Below are 26,939 nucleotides of genomic sequence, written 5' to 3'. Positions count from 1 at the left end.
CCTAATGAATAAGTTTTCTATTATCTCATTTATCTCCTTATTTCATATAGGATAAATATAAACTCCTTTGTTTGACTTTTAAAGCCCTTCACAACTTGGTCCCAATCTACCTTTCCAGCCTTTTTGTCATATGTTATTATTATTCTTGCTTTCTATTATTTAATCAAATTGGTCATTTTGTTGTTCCTGCTAGCAGACATTCTATTCTCCATTTCCATGCTCTTAAACTGTCTGTCTGTCAGGCATGGAATGTACTTCCATTTCATCTCTGTCTCTGACTCAGAGAAAAAGAAGAACTAAAAAATGAGTGAGAGGAGAAAAGGTTAACATAACAAGTAGAGAAAATATTCCTCTTCCCCTTTCCCGGGAGTATGGCTAAAAAATTTAGGATGATAGTATGGTGAGATAAGTGGAACTACAGAACTATAACAAAAACTTACAGAGCAGAGAATATACAGGAGGATAAATTGATTGATAATGTCAAGTATTGGCAAAATTGAGAGTATTCAGGATTGAGAAAAGTCCTTTAGATTTGAGAATTCAGAGATTGTTGATAATTATGAGGAGGTCATTTGCAATTGAATGGAACCAAAAACTGGAATACAGGGTTTAGGAGAGAGTAAGAGGAGAGAAATTAGAGTCATCAGTTGTAGACAGTTTTCTCAAAGAGTTTAGAGATGATAAAGAGGAGGAGAAATATAGGACTAAAGCTAGCAGTGCTGATCAGATTGGGGGAACATGAGTGTGTTTGCTGGCAGTCGTAGGGAAGGCACATGTGTGTATACACATACATACATACATACATACATATACATATATATGTGAGAAAGAGGGAAAGAGGGGTAGAGAAGAAGGTAATGGGGACAATTTTCTAGAGAACTTGGGAGGGGACTCAAGGGTATATATATGTAGGAGTTTGCCTTAGTAAGGAGAAAGGGTGTGTCTCTATCTGAAACCAGAATAAAGGATAAGATAGTAGATGATGTCTGAATAAAATGATTTGAGAAGGAGGCTACAATAGAGGACCTCTTGACAAATGTTATTAATTTTGTAGATGAAGTACGATGATGAGGAAAAGTCTCTGAGTGGTTTGAGTAGGGATAAAAAAGTTCAGTGAAAAGTAGCATGACACAGAGGAGAAAAGGATGGTATTAGAGTCAGAAACACAGGTTCAATGCCTGCCTGTGACATACTAGCTGTGTGACCATGAACAGGTCCCTTAACTTTTCAATGTCCCCTGTAATTCTCTAAGCTCATGTTATAAATAAGTTGCTGATCTTTTTGAATGGAAAGTTTGGGGTGGGGGGAGAGAGGATGAAATGAAATATCATTTGGACTTACTAGAAGTAGCATTTTCCAAAAAGTCATTTAAGAAGATTTTAATGTAAAATTCTACTGGTTTTATTTAAAGTTTGAGAACTACTGCTCTAAAGCCTTTAATTTCCCTAGAAAAAGGGGCTACAAACCCACATAGAAGTCATCTCATTAATGATCACAGGTCAGAAAGCTCTAAAGGCCAGTGGGTCACAGAGTAAGTCAGTGTTTAAATCTGGGAAAAGACTACTTCAAATTAAACTGTGGGATAAGGATGTCCTTTTATTCTTTGGAAAATTCACTGTTGGGTTTTTTTTCCAACACTTATTTTTCTTTATCAAATGACTTCTTGTTTGGGGCTGTTTAGATGTAGCCACAGATTTAATTATTTGCTGGCCAAATGATTTTTGAATGAATAAATGAATGAATGAATGAATAAGAGGCAGGACTGAGAAACTGGTGGGCAGAAAACCAACCACACTATAGAATCATTGTTTTCTTTATTGCGTGAGAATGTCACCAGAGGGATAACTTTCCTTGAAGGAAATACTTTATATTTTGGCCACACACTGAGGTTTATAGGTTTTTCATAATTCCCATCTCAGCTTAAGAAGTTTAATCCTTTCAGAAAGGTTGATGATCCTGGAAAAAGATTCCAACCATTGATCAGTCTTCCATGACATTGGGTCCTGATGAGCATTATCAACAATATAATAATCACTCTAATTTGTATAGTATTTGAAAGTTTGCAAAACTTTCTAGCCCTTTTTCCCCAAAGCTTTTCCATGTGATCTCACTTGATTTTCATAACCTGGGGGGGGGGGGGAGATGGAGCTATCATATCTACATCCATCTTTGTAGCTAAAGAACAATTATGAACTCATAGAAATCTCTGTAACTTCTAAACTTCTCCCTTTCCAACTGTTATTAAATCTCCCTTGTTCCTTATTTCCACTGTCATGTTTTGGCTTTCTTTTTTGTTGTTCTGTAGTTTTCAGGTCTGACTCTTCAGGACTCCATTTGGGATTTTTCGGCAGAGACTCTGAAATGGTTTGCCATTTCCTTCTCCAACTCATTTTATAGATGAGGAAATTGAGGCTATTATTATCCTTATTTTACTGTTGAGGAAACTGAGGCAAATAGGGTTAAGTGACTTGCCCAGGATCACACAGCTATTATGTGACTGAGGCCAGATTTGGTTGAACTCAAAATGATGAATCTTCCTGATTCAAGTCCTGGCATTCTATTCAATGCATCACCTAATTGCTCCTAGTGTTTTGCACTAATCTGTAATGTGTTGCTTTTGAGGGAATAAGGAAATAGATGGGGAAGAAGGAACAAATCTTAATCTCTTCTCTGGAAAGATTGGGGTGGCGAGTGGGGTGTGTTGATTCCAGGAATCGTGGCTCAGTGGGAAAAAAACAAAACAAAACATTGGATTCATAGTCAGAAGACTTGGGTTCAAAACTTGCCTTGGCTGTTTATGCCCAAGTCCTGATTAGTATGAAAAAATGAATTAACCACCTATAGAGAGGGAGCTATTGTTATTTGTCCTTTGTTGAAGAGGACCAGTGACATCAGAAATCTGACATGTCCTAGATCTCTGACACTGAACAAGTCACATAATTTCTGTCTGCCTCAGTTTCCTCAACAGTAAAATGGGGATAATAATAGCATCTAGTTCCCACATTTTGTGAGTCTTCAATGAGATAATATTTATAAAGTGCTTAGCACAGTGCCTGGAACATTAATAAATGCTTATTATTGTTGCTGTTTTTTGGGCATATTCCTGTGTGATTTTGGGCATGTTCCAACTTCCCTGGGTCTCAGTTTTCTCATGTGCAAAATGAAAGGGTTGTAAAATAGACTAGATGACTTCTAAGGTCTTTTCCAGCTTTATATTTTTGATTCTATGATCCTATATAGCTCAGAACTTTTTCTGGGATCTTAGAAACCTAGAAAAAGGGGGAGGTGGTGGCAAGGCTGGGTATCATCATTTTTGAAGGCTAGTAATTTATAAGACCTAGAACTGGAAGGGCCTATAGAAAACATTTAGTTGATTCCCTTTCTTTAACATGTGAGAAAACTGAATCCAGAAGAAATTAAGATTTTAATTTAGTTCCCCTGATTTTACATCTGGTGCCTTGTGCCTTTTCCACTACACTATAAACTTGCCTTCTCTTTCCAGTTCCTGCAGTTGCTATTCTGCTCAGTCTTGGTCTGGCTCAGGGAAGGCCTCATCTTCTCACCCTCCAACCTCCCAAGTAGATCTGGCTCCAGGTGCCAAACAGGTGGGATAGGAAGGAGGGCAGAGAAGGAGGGAATGGGACTGGGAGACTGAGCTTAGACCAGCTGAATATCTGCAGAGTTGCGCCTTTCATGCAGAGAATATATCCTCCACCTCCAGCTGAGTGGAAAACACTTTAGAGTCAGTTTTCAGAAACTTGAGAAAGAAATTATAATAACTCGGAGGTGTCTGGGAGAGAGAGGAGTCATCAGAAAGGTAGCAAGAGATTGGGGAAAAGTGGGTGGCTGCTGTAGAATCTTTAATGTGAGAGAAGTCTGATCTGCTAAGGGGTTGGGAGACTAGCCTGCTAAGGGCTGGAGGGCTGACTTGCTAAGGACTGGGGGGCTGCCCTGCTAAGGGCTGGGGGGCTGGCCTGCTAAGGAACTGAGGGAGGGCTGGCTTAAGGGGCTGGGAAGCTGGCCCGCCAAGGGATTGGAGGACTGGCCTGTTGTACTGGATGGGGATCAAATTTCCCTATTATTGTGTCATCTCTTTTCATGGCTGAAGGTGAATAGCTTTCAGCTGTCAGTTTTGGGTGAAAGTGGGCAGGTTCCCACCCGGGGCATAGCTACTGTTTCAGTTCCCATTTTTGGGCACAATCATGCACTTAAGGCCTTTTGCAAGGTTAACCACAGGAAAACCACAAGAAAATGGCCTTCCAGCAAGGAGTCTGAAACCTAAGCTCTGCTACAGGCTTGCTGTTTGCGTCTGGGGGCCGATCTGGCAGAAGGGAACAAAGTTGAAGTGAAATAATGTAGCATAGCTAAATCTCTCAAGAGCTTTAAGTCTCCAGCAACCAAATTGTTATCTCATTAAGTGCACTCCTCTGAGAAGTTCTGACTCCATTCAAGGGTTATCTCAGAGGCCACTGCTGAGTGTGGCCCATTCCTTCTCTCTTTTGCTATGTTTTGTATATGTTACACATTTGCTCATCTGTGTATGTCATTTCCCTCCATACCTAACCCTCCAAGGAAACAGTAAATTACTTGAGGGCAGGGGCTGCTTTTTTTTTTTTTTTTTTTTTTTTAGGAAGAATACCCCCCCCCCCAATAATATTTTATTTTTCCAAATACACAGTTTTTCAATATCCATTTTTGTAAGATTTTGTGTTCCAATTTTTTTCCCCCTCTCCTTTCCTTATCTTCTCCCCTTCCCCAGGACAGCAAGGATTCAGACAGGTACTAGTTTTTGTTTTTGTTTTTGCTTTTTTGGCTGAGGCAAGTTTCTGAGATCAGATCTGAATTCAAGTCCTCCTGACTTCAGGATTGGTGCTTCATCTACTGCACCACCTAGCTGCCCCAGACAGGGATTGTTTTAAATTCAGTTTCTATATCCTTAGCATGTAACACAGTGCCTCTCACAGGGGTCCATTTAGTCCATTCTCCTCTTTTTAGAGATGAGGAAACAGGCCCAGACCCAGAGAAATTAAGGTGGTCACACAGGTAGTAAATGTCTTTCCTTTCTCATGTCTGAGATTTGAACCCAGGACTCCAAGTTTACTATTCCACACTGTTACATAGTAAATGCTTTAAAAATGCTTGGGTGGCTAGCTGGTATAGTACATAGAGCAATAGACCTAGAGTTGGCCCTCTTCCAGAGTTCAATCTGGCCTCGAATATTTCCTCACTTAACTCTGTTTACCTCAGTTCTTCACCTAGAAAATGAGCTGGTGAAGGAAATGACAAGCTACTCCAATATCTTTGCCAAGAAAAATCTAAATGGGGTCAAAAAGAGTCAGACATGACTAAAAAAGAAAAAACCAAAACAACTTAGCAACAAGAAAAAAATACTTGTGAAATTGAATTGGATCAAAACTGAGGGACTAAGAACATGTTCTTGCATATTTAGAGAAGTGATAGCTTATTATCTCTTTGCTTGGAGCCAAAATTCCTCCTAAAAAATCACAATATCCCCTACCCCTACTTCCAATCAGAGAGGTTCTATATATGGCAATATAATGTTATTGTTCAGTCATGTCTCCTTCAAGACCCCATTTGAGGTTTTCTGGTCAAAGACACTGGAATGGTTTGCCATTTCCTTTTCTAGCTCATTTTTACATATCAAAAAAGCTGAGGCAAACAAAATGACGTAATTAGTCCAGGGTCACACAGCTAGTATTTGAGGCCAGATTTGAACTCAAGGGGATGAGTATTCCTGACTCCAGATCTAGCACTCTATCCATTTTACCATTTATATGGAAATATACAGAATATAGAACTTATAATAATAATAATGATCCATAGTCTCAGAGGCTCAAACAAAATGTCCTGAGGTTGAACAGGATGAATCCCTATCTAGACCTCAACTTCTCCCACTATTTCCAGGAAGCAAAATTTTAACAGTAGCACAAGTCTTTTGTCTTCCTTTCCCTTTCAATTTGACTTAGTTCAGAAATCTTAGTGGTATACTTGAGCTATGTATGCTTGGGGTAGGGCAGGGGAGAAGGATGGGTGTAGGTCCAGGTCTTGCTTCAAGAAGTTTTCAATTTGGTCAGGGAGCAGATATGCTCAATTAGAAACTAGATGATTATGTATGTGTGTGTGTGTGTGTGTGTGTGTGTGTGTGTGTGTGTGTGTTGAGGTAGTGGTAGAAACAAATACATCTGCCTGGAGAATGAGATTGCCTTTCTCCATTTCTCCTTCAGATTGATCTAGGTTCAATCAATAAATTAAAGTGTAACTGTAAAATAACAAAAACAAGTGACAATCAAATGGATACAACACTTTTAAGTTTGTAAAACATTTTACCCACATCTTTGTGAGGGTGGGCAATCACGAATCATTATTCCTTTTCTACAAATGAAGAGAGGTGCACCAAGGGTAGGGAGAGGACAATTGAGCATGAAATCAGGAAAGTCTGAGATGAATGTAGGTATATGACATTTACTACTAGCTATATGACCCTGGACCAATCAGTTAAATACTAGGTGTCTCAGGCAACTTATTTGATTCATAGGACCACAGATTTACTGTGCCCATTCCACTGAGACTCCAGTGCCTATTCCACAGATGAAGAAACTTGACGCCTAAGAAAGTGGGAAGAGGCAACTTTATAGCAAGGAGATTTGCTTGATTAGAGCAGAGGGCTTGCCTTGTTGGGAGTAAGTGAATATCAGAACAGATAGAAAGGATGGAATGTCATATGGCAGAAGAAGGAAGAACACTGGCTATGAAGCCAAAAGGTTCAAATTCCTGCTCTGCCACTTGCTCCATGCTGCCTCAGTTTCTCTTTCTATAAATTAAGGGTTAAAATAAATGCTCTCTAATACTATCTAATAACCTCATACAAATGATTTTCTACCTCTAAAGGTATAATCCTATGGTCAGCTGATAGATGATCCTTTATGGGAGGTTAGAGTCTGTATTTAATCAAAGGAAGTAGAAGTTACAGTAGTTTCTTAAATCTATCAGTGTTATTGCTCTAAATGAGAAGTACTCAACATGTGATTCACAGCATTCCTGAGTGTACTATAACAGATGAAAATATAATTGGGAAATATTTACTAAAATAAATAAAATGAAATAAAATAGATTTCATATTACATTTTCAAACTATGTCAATATGCATCCTTCCAAAATGCTTATTTATGGATTAGCACAAAGTTTAAACTATGGATTAGACCTTACATGGAATAGCAAAACTGAATGTGAGGGTTGCAAAAAAAATTCAGCAAACTGTAAAAGATATTAAGTATTCTGTCAAAATTTAATTCTTTATATATAAATTAATAAACATACTCATTCATTAGTATACGAATTTGCTTTCATCTTTAATCAATGGTAAAACTATATGTATATCAAAGAATTGCTTTAAGATAAATTTCTTTATGATTTATTATCAATGAATGTTTGATTTGTATACCTATTTTATATACACATAAATCAGGGTCCAAATTTGTCAGGTGAAAACAGATTGCATGTGGAAAAAGTTTAAGAAGCCCTGGATTAGTGGTCCTTGTGTCTATTTGCGTTCAACACCATTCCCCTAAAACATGACATGACATAAGAGTAGCCATGCTTTTGTGGTCTGAAAAGCCACAAACTATTTCCTTCTCTTGAAAGGAAGTAGAAAGGAGGAATTAATTTATATAAAATAACAACATATTAGGAGAAGCCAGAAAGAGAAGGGAAAAAGATAAAAAGAAGTACATGAAAACATAGATGGTGAGCTGCATGGGACCATAGAGAATAACTTAATTCCATTTTATAGATGAATAAATGAAGGCTCAAAGAAATGAACTAATTTTATTTGAGGTTGAACAGCAGACCAAAAGTACTTGAATTGAGAATCTCTCACTGCAGACCAAATGTTCTTTCCATTATTCAATGCCTAATAAATACTAGAGTGAAACGTAGGCTCACAGAATTCCATATCTTATAAGAACCTCCCTCCCATATTTTCTACTCCTCAGCAATAATAACCCCAATTTCAGTTCTAGTGCTTCATTTCTTACCTGAACACGAGTGCTCCATCCTGAAGACCCAGAGAAACAAAGTCACTGTTGGGTCTCACAGGACTGTTTCCCCTCCACAACAGCAGCCCATCTTTAGCTGTTGTCTTAAACCTCATGAAGGCATTAGAACGTGATCCAGAAACTCTGAAGAGGGGAGGGGGAAGAGAATTAAAAACAAGTCTGATTGAATAAGTTCATTAACATCTGTTTTCTATGAACACCAGCTTGCCTGCCAGCTTAGAACAAGAGGTCTGTGAGTCTCCAGTTCTGAGCACCATGACTTTCCAGATCCCCTCTTTTAAAAACAGGATTTCCTGAAATTGTGCCACAGCCTTGGAAATCAGTTAGTTGACTCAAATTGTAGCATGGGGTATTACTGTCATAGTGAAGCTCTGTAGTGTAAAGTACCTCTCCTTATACCCAGAGGCATTTTATACTACAGGATAATTGTCCAAGACCCAAGGCTAAGGAATTTTTTAAGTAACTTTTCTTTGCTAACCATTTTTTTGAAAGACAAGCTTCAGGTGTTTTGTTTTTTCTTTTTCTTTTCTTTTTTAGGTTCCAAAAACCATGGTAAACAGAAATTCTGAGGTTAAGGGAATAGTGTGCCACCATCATGAAGAGTGGGGAAGGATCAGTGGAAGGAGAGAGGAACAATGAAAAGATAGAGAGGGGGGCAGAGGAGGAAATAATGGAGCAAAGCAGAAGAGAAGAGCTGAACTCAGGCAAGGGGGAGGGCAAAATAGGGCAATAATATGTTCTCTAATTTGGCTAAAATATAGGATTTTTAAGTATAAGATAGGAAAGGAAGGTTAGATTCAGATTGGGGAGGGCTGAGATTTTATTTTATTCAGCAACAACAGTAGTAATAATGCATTAATTTAATATTTTAAGGTTTATTAAGCACTTTACTTGAAACAACCCATGAGTATTGTAACTATTATCTTTACAGATAAGGAAACTGAGATCCTGATAGGTTGAATGAGACTTACTGATGTTCATCTCTATCTATCTATCTATCTAGCTATTTCCATATACATACATATGTATGTATATTTCATATATACATACATTGGAATGCCGGAGAAACTGAGGCAGGAGAGAGATTAAAGAGTTTTCAATATTTTATTAATTGGAGAGTATAATTGACTGGACAGGACTCTCATCTCAAATTATCCAGTCAGACAGAGATAAAGAGATACTGGGACCAAGGAATCCACATTGGTCCCAGGGCTGGAGGAGACTGTCATCTCAAAGAATCCAGCATCCAGTAGCCAGCATCCAGCCTCCAGCCATGAATGGGAGAACCCCAACTTCTTAAAAACCTTTTCTCTAAACAAAGGAAGGGGTAAGAAGCACAGTGAAACTTCTGTCAGGATGGGGGAGGCCATAAATCCTAAAAACCCAGAGACTGAATGTCTGAATACACAGAGATAAAGATATCAGTGAGATATCTTGGAATATTTTAGAGAGATAGTGTAAATTCTAGAGGACAGAAAAGAGTCAGGAAGTCTATTCTCTTGTTTATCTTGCTTGCATTAACAATTTACAACCCTAGAGCAAATAGTCCTCAGTCTTAATGGACCAGAGGGGGAGTTTTACAGTTTAGGGGATTAAGACAGAACAGTTAAAGAAATGAGACAAGGGAAACTAGTGCAGGGAAACTGAGTCAGGACAGTTAAAGAGAACTGTGGCATAACAACATATGTATGTATGTATTAGGTGTAGATATAAACCCATGTTTCCTGCCTTAGCAATGAGGAGTTACTGGTTCTTAAGCTGTGGAATGATCAGAGATATTAATTTCTTGTTTTGCCTAACTTCACATGTGGTTTCTTAATTGTGGACAGAAATAAGGAAGATTATATCTCCCTTTTTTAAACAAATGTAAAACATTGTTTTGAATGTAACTGGGGGAAGATATTAAAATTTAAACAAGAAAAAAATTTAAAAATGAAAAAAAAAAAAAGATGTGTATTTCTTCCATCAGTATGAAGGATGAATTTTAAAAGGGTCAAACTGAGGGTTGCAAATGAGTTAGAAGGATATTGGAATATTTCAGATGAGAAGAAATAAGAGCCTGAGTTAGTAAAGTGGCAATAGGCATGGAAAGGAGGGGACAGGGGACACTTCAGAAATTAAAAACAAACAAACCCAAAAAAGCAGTGGGACTTCTAAACTTCTTTAATTTTCCTTATTCTGAAGGATATATGAATTTTAGCTGGAGACAAAGCTACATGATATACATGACTCAAGTATATTGATTAGTGAGTATAGAAAGGATTTCTCAGTAGATCAGGGAAAGCAGAATCATTAGAATCGTAGGTTTTAGTCTATAAGAACTTCTAGTTCTACTACCTCATTTTCCAGATTAGGAAACTGAGATCTAGAGAGGTAGAATAAATGGCTCAAGGTCAAACGACCACAAATAGGTACTTCAATGAGCCATGATCCCAAACCAGGACAGATTCCTAAAGCAGTGACAGCTAGAATTGATCCCTAAAAGAGTATCTTTAGGGTCAACTGCTGCTGGCCTTCAGGGTAGATGAAGCACCAGGCTCTGTGATATTTTGGGGGCAACAAGCGAAATCAGGACTTTAGTGTCTCCTAGCCAATAATGAAGTGGGAGATTTTGACCTTTTTACGGTCTTCAACAAGTCTTAGTTTGGCTGAGGCTGCACCCAATCAGTGATTAAAATCAGGTAGCAACTGAGGCAAAGCATCTCCTCTTTAGCTTAGTCCCCCTAAAATCTAAATAAATAAATAAACAAATAAATGCATGAATCTGGGAGGGGAAGATCCTCAAAGTTTCTGTCTAAAGCAGAATAGTTCTAGTGTACATTGGGACTTGAGATCCTTCTGTTTTGAATCCTTAAGTACTAGGTGAGGATGGCCATGGAATTCAAGGCTAAATTAAAGCCTCATCACCCAGAGCCCAAGGTCATACACTATCCTCCTGGGCTATTACTGTTCACCTACTCTGATCATTAAACAGACATGAACTTTGACTAGTTTTTCTAGTTAAAGAGTTCAACCATGCCTTCTTTCTTGTCCAGTGCCCTGTGTGGTCAATAGTGTATATTTAGGAAGACAATTGGCCAGGGTTAGGACTGCAGCCAGCAGCTAGAGTGATCTAATCCATGACCTTGAACTCTCCCTGAGTTTGCTGTTGCCACAGCTTGGCTTTTAAAGACTAGAGATTACTTTTTTGTTTGTTTGTTTTAAGGTTGTTAAGAGGTTTCTTTTCTTAGATAAGGCTTAATCAGATAATTTTAGAATCAGAATAGAACAAGTTTGAAAGGGATAAAAGCCCTAGAAATCCCTGATCCAAAATCCCTCAGAAGCTTTATCACTTCCCTAATAGGAGAGTTCAAATCCAGTTTACAATTTAATAAGTACCTAGTAAGTGGTGAGCACCATGCACAAAGAAAGAAACAGTCTTGGACTTCAAGGAGTTTATAGTTTATTGGAAGGGAATAACAAGGACAGAGATGAGTAGACACAGAATAGATGCAAAATAAATATGAAATAATTGGAGGAGTTATTGTTATCCCCTCAGGTGGCACTTGAGTTCTAAAAAGGAGCTAAGGATTCTAAAAGGCAGAGGTGAGGAGAGAGAATGCTTGCTTTTAGGCTTATCAGAAAGCTGGAAGAGGAATTGAACGACTTCTAGAAATTCAATACCTTTTCAGGATATCTGGATTGTCATAGGTGAGGTAACTCCTGCCAATAAACTGTGGGATCTCAATGGCTTCTGTGATAGCTGGGGGGAAAAACAGAATTGAGGTGAGATAGGTATGTAATTCTAAGCAATGGAGCTGGGTCAATGTGAATATACTCTAGACCCAAGAGCAACCTTAAGGTAGGAAAATACAAAAAAAAAAAAAAATAATAATAATAATAATAATCAACTGGGAGCAGTTTGACACTAAGCAACTCAAAATCTCCTCCTTCTTAGTAACAAATTTATTGTCTTGCCTGGTTTCCCCTTACCCCAGCTGCCTGAAATTAGTGTGTCCTGATTGGTTCTTTCTACCCCTTGGTCAATCAGCTTTAGTTAAATCCTTTATCTGGGCTGACATGCATGTCATTGACCACTCTTTGGGCAGAACATATCTCTCTGGCAAGTGCTTGCTCTGTGTGTAATCTGTCAAAATCAGGCCTGTTCAGAATCACTCTTTGAGGTCAAGGAGCAGGTCTCAGGCCATATGGCCTGAGTATCTGGGGGGACGCCTGGCTCTTCTCCCAGGCAGGAAGACAAAATAATTCCCACTGGTCTATTAGGATTTTTTCTTTGAAAATAATCTATTCCAGAATCCATCCAAGGACATCCTCAAATGAATGGTGGCGTGATTATTGAAATGATAACAGAACCAATACAGATTCTCCAAAAGATTAGTGGGGTGGGGTGGGGGGTAAATGTATCATTGTCCTTTGAGGACTGGCTTTAGAAAGGAATTGGCTGACCTGGACATCTACCCACGCAATGATGGGAGATTCTGGGATATACTACTAATAACTCAAAAAAAGGAGTTGGGAAGAAAGACAAAGAAAAGGGAAAAAAATCAGGAGTACAAAAGCTGACAAAGGAGGGGTTGGTAAAATAGCAGAAAAAAGAATGAAGAGCAGAAACAGTGTAAATGAAGGGGAAATGAAAGGGAAAACAACGGAGGTCAAAGATGCAGAGAAAGGAAGAAGAGGCAGAGAAATAAAGGAAAACATTATCAAAGGCAAGGAATGGAGAAGAGGGGGATTAGAGTAGAAAAAAGCTGGCAGAAAAATGGAAAGAGGCTGAACAGAAAGAAAAATATAAAAACAGAAGGAAGTAGAAAAGGAAAAGGAAAGAAATGGGGGGGGGGATGAAAAGGAGACAGAGAAGGAGGGGAATGAGAGACAGATTGACAGATGGAGACAAAGAGACAGATGGAAAGATATCGTCAGAGGCAAAGAAAGACACAGAGGGAAATTAGCTCAAGGAGGAAAGAAAAAATGAAGTTCTTATAATCACAAGCATCTTGTTTCAGATAATTGATGATGAAAGAAAAGACGGGCAGGAAGATTCCGGCTCTGACCCAATCTTCCAAAATGAACTGAACTAAACATAAACCAAGGGGCCCCTGCCCAGTTCTGGCTTGCCCCCAGGGTGAGTTTTACAGTCATGCCAAATCCCTGCTGTTGTTGGCCAGGAATGCTAAATCCAGGGCCAAGAGACCTTCTCCTGGACTTCTTTAAATGGTCTGAACATACTTGTCACACACCAGCCCTGTACAGAGAGGTTCAAAAATGCAGGCTTGAAGATTAGAGCTCATAGTTCAGCTGTGTGTTGATTCTCTAATAAGTATTCTGTTCCTTGGGTTCTGCCCGGGGGTATATATGTTCTCTTTGAGTGAGGAGGCTGCTCTAGTAAGGGAGGAAGGTTCAATGGCTATTGCCCTTCCATAAGTGCGAAGGGCAGCTCTGCTGGTGGTATTATAGGTCAGAAGAATAAGAGGTAATAAGAATGACTCTTGGACAGCCAACCCTAGGCTGGGAACTGAGTTTGGTAACCCCAGACTTCAAGTGGGAGTGAATTTGTGTTTGCTGGGTGGAGGAGTGAGGGTGGTGGTAAACTCTGGAGAGTAATTTTCCACAAATAACATTCTCCTTGCAGGACCTATTATACTTACTGTTGAGGCAGTAATTCCCACACTCTGCAAGGGGCCAGCATAAAACAAAATAAGAACAGTCATTGTAATATCATCATTTTCTCTGGGTTCCCAGGCTAGAGTCCCAGTATTACTGTCATGTGGGTCACAGGTGATAAATCCACTGTCTCTGGTCCCAGCATTCTCAAGTGTGGCCAGAACCAGATTAAAATATAATTGGGAAATGTTTAACAAAATAAATGGAAACACAATACCACACAGATATTGCTAATTTGTGGTTTTCTAAGTCAACATGTGGCAGCAGGGATATATTTCCAATTGAGTTGGACACCACTGATGTAGGCAATGTTGGGCATCAACTCCCACTGAAACATTAGAAGCTTCCTTTTTCCAGCTGATCCTAGACCTGGCTAGCATCCAGTTTCTGCAAAATTTTAGAGTTGGTTAAAGAAACCACAAATTCTAGAACTGAAGATGCTAATTGGACATGATTTACTTGCAATTAGTTTAATTCAACAAACATTTACTAAGCATTTACTACATACAAAGCATTGTGTTATAAAAGACCAAATCAAAAAACAAAAGTCTATCATTTCTGTCCTCAAGTAGCTTACAGTCTATTTAGCAGACCTGAGGCTCCATGATATAATTTCGCTTTGGCTAAATCTCTCTAGTCATGTTAGTATTGTACCTTGCATAGAACAGAGGTTTAATTAATAAAGATTTCTTAAATTGAATAGCAAAAGATATTCTTTGTGGCAGAGCTCTTGCTAAGCTTGTAAAAGATAAATTAACTTATGTAAGTCAGGTCTATATGAAGAAAGTACAAAAGGCAAAGGAGAGCAAATAGATTAAAGGAAATAATCCATGCCAAATGCACCCCCCCTTTTCTAATTTCTTAGGTGTCAAAATAATCTGAATAGCAAATGATTTTTAAGAGATGGTATATGTGATTATATTGTGGTGAACAAAGGAGAGATAAACTCTTTCTTACATAAAAGATAGAAATCAATGAATAAATCAGTCAACAAATATTTATTAAGTACTTAATAAATGTTTAATTCTGTACTAAAAACTGGGGACCTAAGTACAAATAATGTGTCTAAGAACTTTATGTGCAGTAGAGGTGATGAATCATGGATTAACCGTGGAATGTGAAAGTTAGAAGAGACCTTAATATTATCTCCTACAGAGTTATATATAAAAATTTTTGTAAATAGAGTCATTTAAAATTCCCTAGGCAAGCTGGTTACTTCATAGAATTAATAAAATTAGAAAGGATCTTGGAGGCCATCAACTTTCCACCCAAAGCTTATATTCCCTTTATAACATCCCTAGATAGATGGTCAGCTCTGCCTCCAAAATCTACTCCCAAACATTTCCAGTGGCAGAGAATTCCCAACTTCATGAGGCAGCCCACTCTAATTTTGGATTACTCTAAATATTAGGAATATTCCTTTTGCTGAGACAAAACTTTGGCACTGTAATTTCTACCCATAATCCTAATTCTGTACCCCCAAATCACCTAATTCTTCTTCCACACCTGTCAATTCCCAGATTTAAAGATAGTGGTTGTGCTCCCTTCGCCTGTATTCCAGTGTTCTTTCTTTGGCTTAAATATCCCCCAAATCCTTCATCTGTTCACAAAGATACAACACTGGATTTGTTAGTAAAGAGTAACATAACTGTCTAAGTTTACTAGGTGAGTTTTTATCTGGGGTCCATCTGTACTGAAAATATTTTTCCTTGTTTAATTGTTTTCAGTCATGTTTGACCCTTTATAATCCCAAATGACTTTTTAATTTCCTTTTTCAGCTCAGATTTGACAGATGAGAAAACTGAGGCAAACAGAGTGATAAAGTAACTTGCCCAGCATCACACAGTTAGTAAGCGTCTGAAGTTAGATTTGAACTTGGGATCTTCTGAATGTAGCCAGGGCACATTACCCACTCTGCCACTTAATTATTGCACTATTTTTCTTATACTTAAAAAAATCCAACAACCTAGATATATATTTGGCACCTAGAAATGTGATATGAAACTATTCAATACAACAGGAAACTCATAATCCACATCAAGAACACCAACTCTCTGCTGTATCCTTACTGATTAAAGCAAGATTAAATCTTTTAACAGCACAGCAAAGGATCCAATTAAGATGACTGCCTTTCTGATCCACTTCAGCATGGCTTGAAGGAGTTAGCTAAGTATGCCATTTTTAAAAGCAGCCAATGGAGCAACACCTCCACCTAGCGATCATCTGGAATACTGACTTCTAAACTCCAGGGAAATGTCCCTGATGTGCATGGAAGAGTCTAAAAGGATGGAATTCAAATGATCTTGTATTCATGTAATGTCCTACTCTTCCAAGTGGTTCAAAGTGATATGGAAGTGATATGGAGTGATATGAAAAACCAAGATGCTGGGGAGGGATTTGCTACAGCGTCTAGGTTTTGTTTGCTCATTGGTATCATTTCAGATATCTCTCTACTTCTACATTTTTAGAATCATTTCTTTGGTCTTAGAAACCTACTTGTATCATTTATAAATAGGTGTATCTGAAAGACTTTGACATCTGAAGGAAATTCTTTATTCATGTGGATTCTTCATGACACTATTAAATAACTTTGGCGATAAAGTTTCCTGTTTTATGTCTCTCTTAACATTAATAACACATTGGTGATTGAAGTGAGAGCTCTGCAATTGAATTTATCAAAAGATTCCATATGATTTTCACACACACACACAAAAGAATCACTAAGATTGTTTGCTTCTATTCCAAGCAAAGATTTTTTCTTCTTTTTTTTTTGGTAATCAATAAATGATAAACACAGAGGGGTTTTGTTTTCTTCCTCTTTGTCAATAGTGTGATCACAAATACCTAGTCTGCTATTAAAAATGGCTTGCAAAAACCTGCCTATTCCTTTCTCATATTTGTGGCAAGGATGCCCTTGTAGGTCTAAGTCATTCTCGTAAAGATTTTATAATAAAAAGAAAACAGGCTTATGGTTCAGTAGGCATTCAGTAGGCATTGATGTACTCTCTATTACTTTTTTTTTTTTTTTGGAGTAGAAATATCTTCCATTCTTTCCCTTCCCCTTCATAAGGCAAACTCTCAATGCTTTCAAGATTTTATTTTATCTAGAATGGATGTCCTTTTTAATTGTGTCACTACATGTATGTCTCCCATAAGAAATCACTTGCAAAATTATGACATTTCCCCTTTTCATATTTTCATCAAGGATATACTTTATACATCTATAGAGAATTATTTTTAAAAATCAATAATGAGAAGTAAGGCAAATAGGTCAGCAGTCCTTATTGTCCATTTACCTATTTTGGGGGGGGAGATAATAAATATTGTTTGTGATTCTTTTCTATTATTTTAGTGTCTTCACTTTCCTTGTCAAAAATAATCTTGTCAAATAATCTCTATACTTTCAAGATTGTGACAGTTTCAACATGGATTTCCTCAGGCTACTTTTGGTATCGTCCAGCTGTTGTTGCCAATTTCATTTTCTTAAGTGCCATTTGTACTGCCTCACAAAGCACATTGGTATTTAGGTGCTAGGGTCCCAAATGTGGTACTTCTATTGCATGGATGATGAACACTGATTTAATAAATGCAAAAATTGTTTCCATTTGCCATCTCTTTGTTGTTATTCCTGCCAGTTTCATCTGCGAATGTTTTGGGGAATGATGTAACTGAGTAACAACATCTCATAAGTTTTCTGCAAACTTTTTTTATCTCCACTGCTTCTTAATGTTTTATAAGGTTCATAATTGTCTGCCATACTCTTTCATTATTTTAAAAATCAGTTTTTATTCTAAACTGATGGTACTGTCATTCTAAACTGGTAATTATCACTCAGCTTGGCAAAAAGAAAAAAAAGTGTTTGCTATCTAAAGTGGATTCTGGGATCTTTTGTTCTGTTATGATGACTGTTACATACCAGTTAAGCTGTTAGAAATAGTCATTATCTTGAATCTCAGTCTTTTTCTGTTTTCCACTTTTTGCAGCAAAGGCTTATTTGAATAGATTAGGATAAAATTATTGCAATTAAATATCTTCTTTTTATCATTTATCATCTTTTCTAATTTCTTTGCTCCTATTACACACAGTATATTCTACAGTGACTCCCACTTCAATTTTTTCCTGTTAACATATAATTAATTACATGTGTGTGTGTGTGTTTGTACATGTTGTTTGATATTCAACATGTTCAGAGACTTCTAGTCCTCTTTGATAAAAAGTATTTATGATATATAGGTGTGAGACTTCTGAGTAGTCTATAAGTCTTTGGCATCTTTTATTTTTTTATCTGAACACTATTTTCAAATGTATTTTTCACTATTCACTCCTGCACTTGGCTTTGTATGAAGTTACTGATAGAATGCTGACTTGGTTTGAGGGTCTTCTTAAGTTCTTCACTGACTTTCTCAATTTTTTCAATGGTGGTTTTGCAGATGGATGTCATGAGTAGTACAAGATGATATGATTAACTCTTCTGTTAAATAATATTCCTATTGCCTTTGGGCCCACAGGGAAACCAATTTCTTCGTCTCTCCAAGGCAACTCTATGACCCATTCTTCCATTTAGTTATGACTTGCTTTTGTCTTATTTATTGTGAGGATGTCAGGAATGACAAGGTGAATGTTCTCTAATATTTCCATTCGTTAGTCATTGAATGAAGGTGTCGCATACAATTTTTCCTCAGAGATTTTAAAACTCTCTATACTTTGACCATAGGTCCTCATTCGCCATTATGCAAATAAAAGCCATGTAGGAATGAGGATCATTTAAATTTTTTTCTGGGTTATATCAATTGCCATGGCTAAAAAAGATCATCATCTTGAGGGCAACCTATTAGTTACAAGCACCTTCCACTGTGAACTAGTAAATGGGGATATTTAATTTGAAGAAGAAATGGATTTGATAAGTGTTGTAAAAAATCTGAAGGATTATGACATGGTGGAGAGATTACATTGTTTTACTTTATCTCAAAATACAGAAATCAGAGCAATAAGTAGTCCCTGTAAATACGATTGATTCTACATAGAAAAGATCTCCCAAGCTGAGCTGTCCGAGTAGAATGGGCTGCTGTGGAAGGTAGTAAACAACCAGTCACTGTAGGTGTTCAGGAAGTCTAGATGACCACTTGTCACAGGTGTGTGTGTGTGTGTGTGTGTGTGTGTGTGTGTGTGTGTGTATGTATGTTGTGGTAAGGATAGGGAGTTTCAATTCACACATATTTTGAATTAGTCTCTGAAGTACCTTCTCTGGAACTTTTTAACTTTTAAATGAAATAGCTTCTTTTTCAATCAATCAATTAAAAAGTATTTTATTAAACGCCAACTTCAGGAACATGATGTTGGTTTACCAAATATTATTATAACAATAAATTTTACTGTTGGAATATTTTTTCCTATGTAAATCCAATCTCCAGATATTGATTTAAAAGTGAAAATCTTAATGGTTCACCTGGAAGGTTTTGGAAGAAAGCTGTTGACTGTCCCAGCCAGAATCCTACCCTCCACTAATTCTGTCATGCCATGTCTAAAGGGAGTAGGAATGAAGAAATGCAAAGGGCCATCACTATAAACACGCCCTCCTGGTGATGGTGGACTGATAAAAGATGACTTTGCTAGCTGTGGCAATCTCCCTTACAAAGCACAAAGACATATTGTACAGCAGAGCAGACAGATGCCTTTTCCTGTTCCTACCATGTTTCAAGCAGCTGGAAGCTGCTAAAGCAGAGGTCAGGAGGCCAAGGGCACCCTGCAGATTTCAGCTGCTATTTTGAGGGTTTTCTGACTTTCTCAGGATCCTGTAGATAAATCCTTGTAGATGCCTTTCTTAATATGGAATTATGTGCTATCTGTGTACATATGCTATTTATAATATATATTCTATGTATCTATATATTATATATGTGTATAATACATATGTATCATATATAATAGTTAAGAATAACAACAGGAAAAAATAAAGAGCAAGTTCATAAATTATGTTTTATTTATCTTTTCCTTCCAAATGCTAACTTGTCAGTTTGTCAGACACACTTCTGTATACAGCACCATGATAAATAGCCTTAAAGAATCATAGATTGAGAGCTTGAAGAGCTCTTAAGTGTCATTAAAGCCAACAGCCTTATTTTATAAATGAGGAAACTGAGTTACAGAGAAGTTAAGTGATCTGCTCATGGACACATGGGTAAAGGACAGAGCTAGGATTCAAACTTGAGTAATTTGTCCCTAGATTCAGCCTTCTTTCCATAGCATGGCATCAATGGTAATCTTAATCACTGGGGTTAGTATATTAAGTACAGACTGAGTTTGGCTGCCATTAAGGTTTATGGAATTCAAATATACTTGTAAGAGATAAATGGATACAATTTTATAGCAAAAATTCACTAATGTCAGACTAATGTAAACATAACTTAAGAACTGAACAATTTGCTGGCTTGTATAGAGACTAATTTGTCAAAATGCTAATTGATCTTCCTTAATGTATGTCACTAGCTGGCATGTTAAGCCTGATGGATCCGCTTATAGTTTACGAAATTGTTTTTAAAATGCAATACATCCACAAAATTTCTACACTACTTTCAACATTTACAAACTCCATTGGTTTCTGTCTTTCTCTTTTAAAACATCCACTTTTTTTATCTGCCATTCCATGTACTAATGAATAACAGAATTTCTAAGCCATGAATACTCCTTAATGATCAAAAAAAGTAATAGTCAGAATATATTGCACTTTTTAAAAAATCAACTAAAAATCTCATTTTCATCACATATGATTTCTTTTATTTCTTGGGTAATTGGAAACACACAACCCAAATGTCAGAAATGACTGAAACTGGCCCATTTATTCACAAGTGGTCCATTTGCCACAAAATCTATATTTAGGATCATTCCTAGAACTTTGGATAGTTAAACAAAGAATTTTGCATAGATAAATAAAACACTTGAGAGGGAAATCATTTCGCAGGTTTTTCTTCTTTCTCCCTCTTGCCTTCCTTCCTCCCTTCTTCCCTCCCTTTTCCCATCCCTTCTTCCTTTCCTCCTTCTTTCCTTCCTTTCTTTTTTTCTTCTTCCCTCCATTCTTTTTTCCTTTCCTTCCTCCTTTTCTTGTTTTTTCTTTGTTTTTCTTTCCTTCTTTCTTTCTTCATTTCTTTTTTTTTTTTAAATCAAAACCAAGTTATTCAAATCTGAATAGCTCAAAATTATCTTCTGAATTTTTTTTCTTTTGCTCTATTAATAATTTCAGGTAATTTTACATTTGGATTTTCAACAACTCCAAGTAAAAATGGTGTTGAAATTTTAGTTGGTTTTAAATATCTAAAATAATTATATAAAATTTAGTTTAATTATTTATTAGTATGCTTAAGCTTAAAATATTTCTAAAATTGGACAAGATTGCTTAGTAGAACTGCATATAATAGCACCTCTGTTTATATATATGAACTATTTATATATTATGTCTGTTATATTTATGGGCTAGTTTCAGTTTAAAAACTAGAAAGTCTGTCTTCTCCCCCCCCAGAAACACATGTACACATACATGATATCTTCTTGTAATAGACCCAAATGTGTGAAAGGTTATAGCTATTCTAATAATAGTTCAGTGTTTTTGTTACACCCCCTCCTCACAAGCCAAGAACCTGAGACTTTAATGCTATTGGTGTTTACCTTTTTGGCAGTGTTGTCCATCAAAGCCCAAGGGGCAATCACACTCATACCCATCTTTCTTGGGTCTACAGCTGCCTCCATTGGCACAGGGGGCTCGCACGCAGGGATGGGCAGTATTCTCCACATTAACACCAGAAGTAAAATCATGCTTCACGTGAATGGTTCTGTCATTGAGGACAATCTTGGAATAAGAAAAAACAATGGAAGAATTCAGAGACCCTCTATGTGAGCTTCTAAAACATTACTTAATATAGGTTGGGTCAGAATTTCTGTGATTTTGAGTAACTCTATGCACAAAGATCTCTACCATCTGCTTAGATTGCCTTCTAACTTGGTGGAAATGTGAAAGGGAAGTAAAAGTAAGTAAAAATCACACTAATGATAATGTTGTAATTATATATATATATATATATATATACACATATATATACAAGAGACATATATATATATATGTATATATAATATACATATATATGTAATGGGAAATAATAGAATATTAGAATATAATGACTACTCTCTTGATAATTTAACACCTATTATGTACAAGGCACTAAGAAGGATATTAGGTTTCATTGCATGAAGGTGGAATGACACAGACCCAGCACTTGAGAAGTTGGTGATATGAGACAGAAATGTTTTAATAATAAAAAAAAAATGTGCTACAAGCCAAATATAAGCACAATGGAAAGGTGTAAGCAAAGTCCTATGAAAAATTTGGGATGATAGGGAGCTAGGTAGGCTAGGCAAAGGAAAAGAATAATTTCAGCAGTGGGAATCAGGGAGGACTTTAAGGAGAACCTGGCTTCTCAGCTGGACTTTAAAAGAACACAAGGTTTTTGATGGGAATGGAGGCTAAGGGATGCCTATAGGAGTGAAGTCCCTTCAGGTCATGGTGATGGTCTAAGCAGAGACAAAGAAGGAAGAGCATAAAAATGGTAGCAGCTTAGTTTGTATCTCTAGTACATTGAAAAAGGAATAATATTAGATAAAGTTGGAAAGATAGGAAGCGAGATTTGAGAGTGGCTTGAATGCTAAGATCAAGGGTTCATTCACATTTTGTTCAGTAGACAACTCAAGATTTTTGAGTAGAGGGATGGTATAGTTGAAGCTCAGAGAAAACAGGATAAAAAAGAAGAGATAAGAGAAAACTCAAGTTAGGAGAAAATTTCAAATTATTTCCTTTATCCTCCCCCCCCCTTAATTTTACTTAATCTCCCATTCCTGCTTCAAAAAGAGAATGGAAAACACTTGGGAATGGATGGAATCATTTTTAGTGAAAAGTGTAAACGGTTTCAAAGGCTTCCAAGGCAAGTCACACTTGTTTTCCATGTGCAATGGCAGAAGCAATAAATTAAACATGTTGAGTATTAAATGTCAGATTACATGAGCATTGATGTGAAGGATAAATTGAAAAAAGTAGAGATTGGCGACAGGAAGGCCAATCAAGAGACATTATAGTATGATTTACCAATCTACCTTTACAGAGTCCAGCCATTGTATTTTCCTACTGCCATGCATTTTCTCATACTGTGACTTTCTTGCTTATTCATAAGAACCAGAAATCCTAAAAATTCCTAGCCTTCATTTCCTTATCCTTTCCCATCATGGCTTCTATTGAAGAACGCCTTTGATTTCACAAGAAGGGAGGTGAATTATGAACTGTCACATTCCCCCACTTCTCACTCCCAATAAGATTTCTCCATCTATGGGACAGAATGTGTATTTACTTTGAGAAAGTAAGATCACCCCTCAGGGGAACTCAGCAATATGTGTGAAGGTTACAAGAATATGTCAATGGTACTTCCTGATCTAAATATGGATTTTGGAAGGCTTGTCTGGGTCTTGGAAGCAGATAACTCAAGCTGAGAGAAAATTTGGAGTCTCTCTTTTACTTTTTTTTCTCCTCCTCCCAACTTTTTCTTTCCTCTTAATCTCAATGTCAACAGGACCCAGCATTATGAAATTTCCATTTTCTAAGCTGGTGGTAAAGGGCTGTGGAACTGCATAAAGCTTAAAGGTGGCTGTTTAAACTTTAGTCAAGAAGAGGGAAGGAAGGAGGTTAAGGTAGATGAGAATCAATCATAATGGAAACAATGGAAGCATCTCTAAGGAAGTGATAATTTGAAAAGGAATCAAGTGTGTGGGGATAGTGAGAAGAAAAGAAGGAGAAAACAGGAAGAAGGGTGAGTGGAGTAAAGTATGAATATGTCAGGCATGTCTACTGCCTTCAAAAAGAACCCCCCTCCCCCCACAAATTAGATGGATGGCTAATTAATTCAGCCACATATGATTTAATCAATAAGCTTTTATCAAGTACTTTATATGTACCAGGCACTGTGCTAAGTTACAGGGATACAATGTAAGGTAAAAGGGAGTTTCTGTTCTTCAGGAACTCACAGTCTAATGTGATAAACAACATGGAAACAACTTTGTACAAACAAACTATATACAGAACAAATAGGGGACAATTAATGGAGGAAAGGAAAGAGCATTAAGGAGGATCAGGAAAGGCTTCTTACAGAAGGAGAGATTTTAGCTGGAACTTGAAGGAAGCAGAAAAGGCAGGAAGTAGAAATGAGAAGGAAGAAAAATTGAGCCAGGGAAATATTCAGTAAAAATGCCTATAGTCTGGAGGTTGTGAAAGGCTTTAAATGCCAAACAGAAGATCTTATATTTGGCCTTGGAGGTGATCCAGGAGTCTCTGCAGTATGTGACAGGGTCAGACCTGGACTCTAAGATTAAGGTTGTAGCCACCCTAGAATAGCAAATATCTAAGCCAAATTAACAATTGAGGAGAGAGATATTCCAGAGACCCCAGAGTTTTTAAATGTAGAAAAGCAAGATACTTGTTCTCTCTCCCTCCCCGCCTCTTTCTGTCTTCTGTCTCCTTCTCTCTGTCTCTCTCTTTTTCTCTTTCTCATTTTAGCCATTTTCATTCTTTAACTTAGGGATGAAGATAAGCACTGGCCCACAAGAATAAAACACATTTTTAGTTTCCTCACTTTTTTGGGGGGGGAAGAGGGTAGTTTCCTCACTTTTAAAATTGGTAGGTAAAATCAGATAACCTCCAAAGTCCCTTTCAACCCTAAGAGTCTATTGCTTTGCTCTTTAAATCTCTGGTTCTAAGGAATCAAGGTGAACTTAGACAATATTGCAGGGGAACGGATTTAGAGTTGGCAGGAAGTTTAGAAATAGAATCCTATATTCTTATTTTATAGATGTGAAAATTCAGACCCAGAAAGGTCTTTAGGTCTTTAGCCTAACCATTCCTTGTTTCTGCTTGTTATTTATGCTGTATTTTATTTTCTGGTAAATCTGTGTCTGTGACTTAACTCAGTTATTGCTATAGAGAGAGCACATTTTTCTAGACTCCTGTAATAGGAAAGGGAAGAGCTGGAAATAGAATGGGATTGGTGCATGGAATTTTATGCAGGACCTGATCTCTGTGGCTGAACAGCTTCTGAACCCCCTTTGCAGGTTTTCTTCCATCCTAATTCTTATAAGCTCAGTTACATGATTGATAGCCTGCAACTGCTGAAGAGGGGGGAAAAACCCAGCTCTACAAATTGGCTCACATCCTGACCAAACCAAAGAGAAATACCAGAGAGGAGAATAAAGCCAAAAATAGATTTTAGGCTTCCTTCTACTCTTCTTTCCTCCCCAAAGTATGACTTTTTAGAGTTATGCAAGTTCTGCTACCCTTCATGAGATATCCCAGGGTCTTTTGGTACATTTAGAATGTGTGACACTATAATTGTCCTGCCACAAGAAATAGAAGTGGGTGATAAGTTGAGCGAAATTTAAAAAGTTTTTCAATAATTGTATATATGTAAATATGCAAAGTATTGGTTCAGTTTTAAACTTCTTAAAACTTACAAAGTTTAAAACTGTACTGAAATTTTTGGGATGTCCTATATATGTACTTTTATCATATTAAGTGGATAGTCAATGTTCCAATTTAAAAATTTTTTTTAGTATAAATAATTCAATCAAAATCTTTTCTTCATCTTTTGACATAATCATGTGGTTTGGAGTAGCATTGGTTTTAATGATTAATTATGTAAAAAGTTGATTTTATTTTTTCTAATGAACAAAAACCTAGTTTTTTTCTTTTTCTCATCAATTTAAAAAGAAAAACAAAGCCCACATAACAAATATGCAGTTAGACAAGAGTAAATTCTTCCTTGTCCCCCCCAAAACACTCATTTTGCACCTCAAATTCCTTAAAATTCTATTATTGTCGGTAGCATGCTTCATTGTGGTTCCTCTGTAATTATTGTTGGTCATTGCATTGTTCAAAATCTTTCAAAATTATTTTTAAAATGTTGTTATATATTCCAATTGCTCAGTAATGAAGACAGTCATCTACACCCAGTGAGAGGACTATGGGAAATGAGTATGGACCATAACATAGCATTTCCATTCTTTCTGTTATTGTTTGCTTGCATTTTTGTTTTCCTTCTCGGGTTTTTTTTTCTTTCTAGATCCAATTTTTCTTGTGCAGCAAGATAATTGCATAAATATGTATACATATATTGGATTCAACATAAATTTTAACATATGTATTAACATGTATTGGACTAATTTGGAACAGAAGGTTTTGCAAGGGTCAGTGTTGAAAAATTACCCATGCATATGTTTTGTAAATAAAAAGCTATAATAATAAAAAATGTCATGTAAATTGTTCTGGTTCTCTCTTCACTTTGCATCAGTTCCATACACATTTTCCCAGGTTTTACTGAAACCTCCCCTGTCATCATTTCCTACAGCATAACAGTATCACATTATATTCATATGCCATACTTTATTTAGCCATGCCTCAATGAATGGACATACCTTAATTTCTGATTCTTTGATTCCATCATCCCAAAGATTCTACCCCATAGCAATTCTCAATATGAAGACTTTAGTCAATATCTCACAATAATAAAAAGTAAGACTTGTACCTTCTGGATGCTCCCACTGAAAGGCTGGAGAATGCCTGAATTCTTCTTTAGGTTGTCATAGTTGGGAACTCCACCAATGAATATATCAGTGTTGCACTTAATTTGAGTGAAAGCTCCCTGATATGAGAGTTAAAGAGAAAAAAATCACAATAAAAAATAAAAATAATAGTATACATACTATACAATACATATATATACTATGTAATAAATAGCATACATACAATAGTATACATATACAAAAATAAAAAATAGTATACAAAAAATGTTAGGCTAACAATTCTTTTGTACCTGTTAGGAGGCAAAGGAATAGGGTGGGTACCTAAAATCTCAATTCTAATTCTTGGCAATTTTCCACTATATCATCCAGGAAACTTATACACCATTTTGTAATGGTCACAGATTTTCTCAAGTTAGGATGGAAGAGGCAGCTAAAATCCTTCCATTCGCTACTTTTTTTAGAGAACACTGGAAGGAATTCTGACTCTAGGATGAAAGGGATTCAAAGCATATTTCTGATGCTTCTACTTAAGGTGTCATATAAGAGGGTTGACTTCCAAAGGGTTCTGAAGGTGACCTTAAGGTATCACATAAGAGGGTT

The 26,939-nt window shown here is 36.8% G+C and overlaps 1 protein-coding gene across 4 annotated transcripts in view; it reads right to left on the bottom strand.

The window, feature by feature from the left end:
- EGFLAM (EGF like, fibronectin type III and laminin G domains) overlaps positions 1–26,939 on the bottom strand; it is a 232,492-nt gene that overhangs the window by 6,363 nt on the left and 199,190 nt on the right. For all 4 annotated transcript variants that reach the window (XM_031964296.1, XM_031964290.1, XM_023496126.2 and 1 more), the window contains 4 exons: positions 26,342–26,458; positions 21,396–21,576; positions 11,739–11,817; positions 8,055–8,198 (listed from right to left, as the gene is read on the bottom strand). In XM_031964296.1, coding sequence (XP_031820156.1) covers positions 8,055–8,198; positions 11,739–11,817; positions 21,396–21,576; positions 26,342–26,458 — 521 coding nt within the window. The remainder of the gene's footprint in view (positions 1–8,054; positions 8,199–11,738; positions 11,818–21,395; positions 21,577–26,341; positions 26,459–26,939) is intronic.

The sequence above is a fragment of the Sarcophilus harrisii genome, chromosome 1 (assembly GCF_902635505.1).
Source record: "Sarcophilus harrisii chromosome 1, mSarHar1.11, whole genome shotgun sequence".
Classification (NCBI taxonomy): Eukaryota; Metazoa; Chordata; class Mammalia; order Dasyuromorphia; family Dasyuridae; genus Sarcophilus; species Sarcophilus harrisii.
This window is presented reverse-complemented; position numbering and strand designations above follow the sequence as displayed.